The sequence below is a fragment of the Sceloporus undulatus genome, chromosome 6 (genome assembly GCF_019175285.1).
Source record: "Sceloporus undulatus isolate JIND9_A2432 ecotype Alabama chromosome 6, SceUnd_v1.1, whole genome shotgun sequence".
NCBI classification, from domain to species: Eukaryota; Metazoa; Chordata; class Lepidosauria; order Squamata; family Phrynosomatidae; genus Sceloporus; species Sceloporus undulatus.
Genome location: NC_056527.1, coordinates 2,116,173 through 2,117,288, shown reverse-complemented (window position 1 = coordinate 2,117,288; position 1,116 = coordinate 2,116,173). Strand labels below are relative to the sequence as shown.

Below are 1,116 nucleotides of genomic sequence, written 5' to 3'. Positions count from 1 at the left end.
GAATTGTGGCATTGCTGGTAACATTTATAAGAAATGTGACAAAAGTGGTGTGTTATGTGGGAAGATCCAGTGCATAAACATTGATGAAGTGCCTCATTTTGATGAGGGAAGCACCATAATTCAGACTTCTGTTGATAACAACTTGTGCTGGGGTGCAAATGACCCAAATGATACTGGAGAGGTAAAAGACGGCACCCAGTGTGGCCATGGCATGATATGCATTAATAGGGATTGTATCAAAGTGTCTCTCTTGAACTATGATTGTAATCAGACAAAGTGCCACAACAGAGGAGTATGCAATTCTCATAAAAATTGTCATTGTAATTACGGCTGGGCTCCACCAAATTGTCTCAAAGAAGGCTATGGTGGCAGCATTGATAGTGGACCCCCTCCACCCAACAGTGGCCATGTTGGGATGACTAGAAGCACTGTAATAGTTGTTTTTGCTGCTTCTGCTCTTCTTATTGCTGGAGTTGGCATTTTGTAAGAAATGTACTGATGGGATTATTGGAATTACTATAGTTCACTCAGACGTCTTAGATGACAAACTCCAGTAAGTTCTCATTTGAGGGCAACCCCCGAAGTGCCTAATCAGAAATTGCAAATACTTATAAAATAATGAGCATATACAAATTGTACTGTACTATAGTGTAAATAATGCATTTTGTAAATAAAAGTGGCTGCGTAATCATTTTTTTAAAAAAAGGTTCCCAATTGACCTGGCTGAGTGGCTAAATGGCAAAGATGTGGGTGCTGACAAGTTGACCCAAGACAAGCCAAAGGGGGAGAAATAGAGCTTTAGGGGGGCAGACTGTCAGAACCAGTGAAGATCAAGTATAATATTAGACATATCCAATTATTTAATATTCACTTCATGTATTCAGCTCATATATAATCATTGTTGTATGTTTAATATATATATTGATCTAGATAGTTCTGTGTGTTGAGACATTGCATAGTGTTGGGGGCTGGGAAAGTAAGGTGGAATATGAAGGGTGAGGTTTGGCTTGTGGATGGGGCCCTGCTCAGGGGTTTGGAATGTGGGATAGAAGGTAATGGTTCTTCAATGGTAAGGGGGCTGGTTGCCGTGGTGATGGAGTCCTGGGTGGGGTTTTA

The 1,116-nt window shown here is 40.7% G+C and overlaps 1 protein-coding gene across 1 annotated transcript in view; it reads left to right on the top strand.

Annotated features, from left to right (window-relative positions):
* The window catches only part of LOC121934355 (disintegrin and metalloproteinase domain-containing protein 20-like), a 2,975-nt gene extending 1,865 nt beyond the window's left edge, over nt 1-1,110 (top strand). The window contains exon 2 of the mRNA XM_042474765.1: nt 23-1,110. Coding sequence (XP_042330699.1) covers nt 23-487 — 465 coding nt within the window. The 3' untranslated portion in view covers nt 488-1,110. The remainder of the gene's footprint in view (nt 1-22) is intronic.
* Nucleotides 1,111-1,116: the final 6 nt, after the last annotated feature.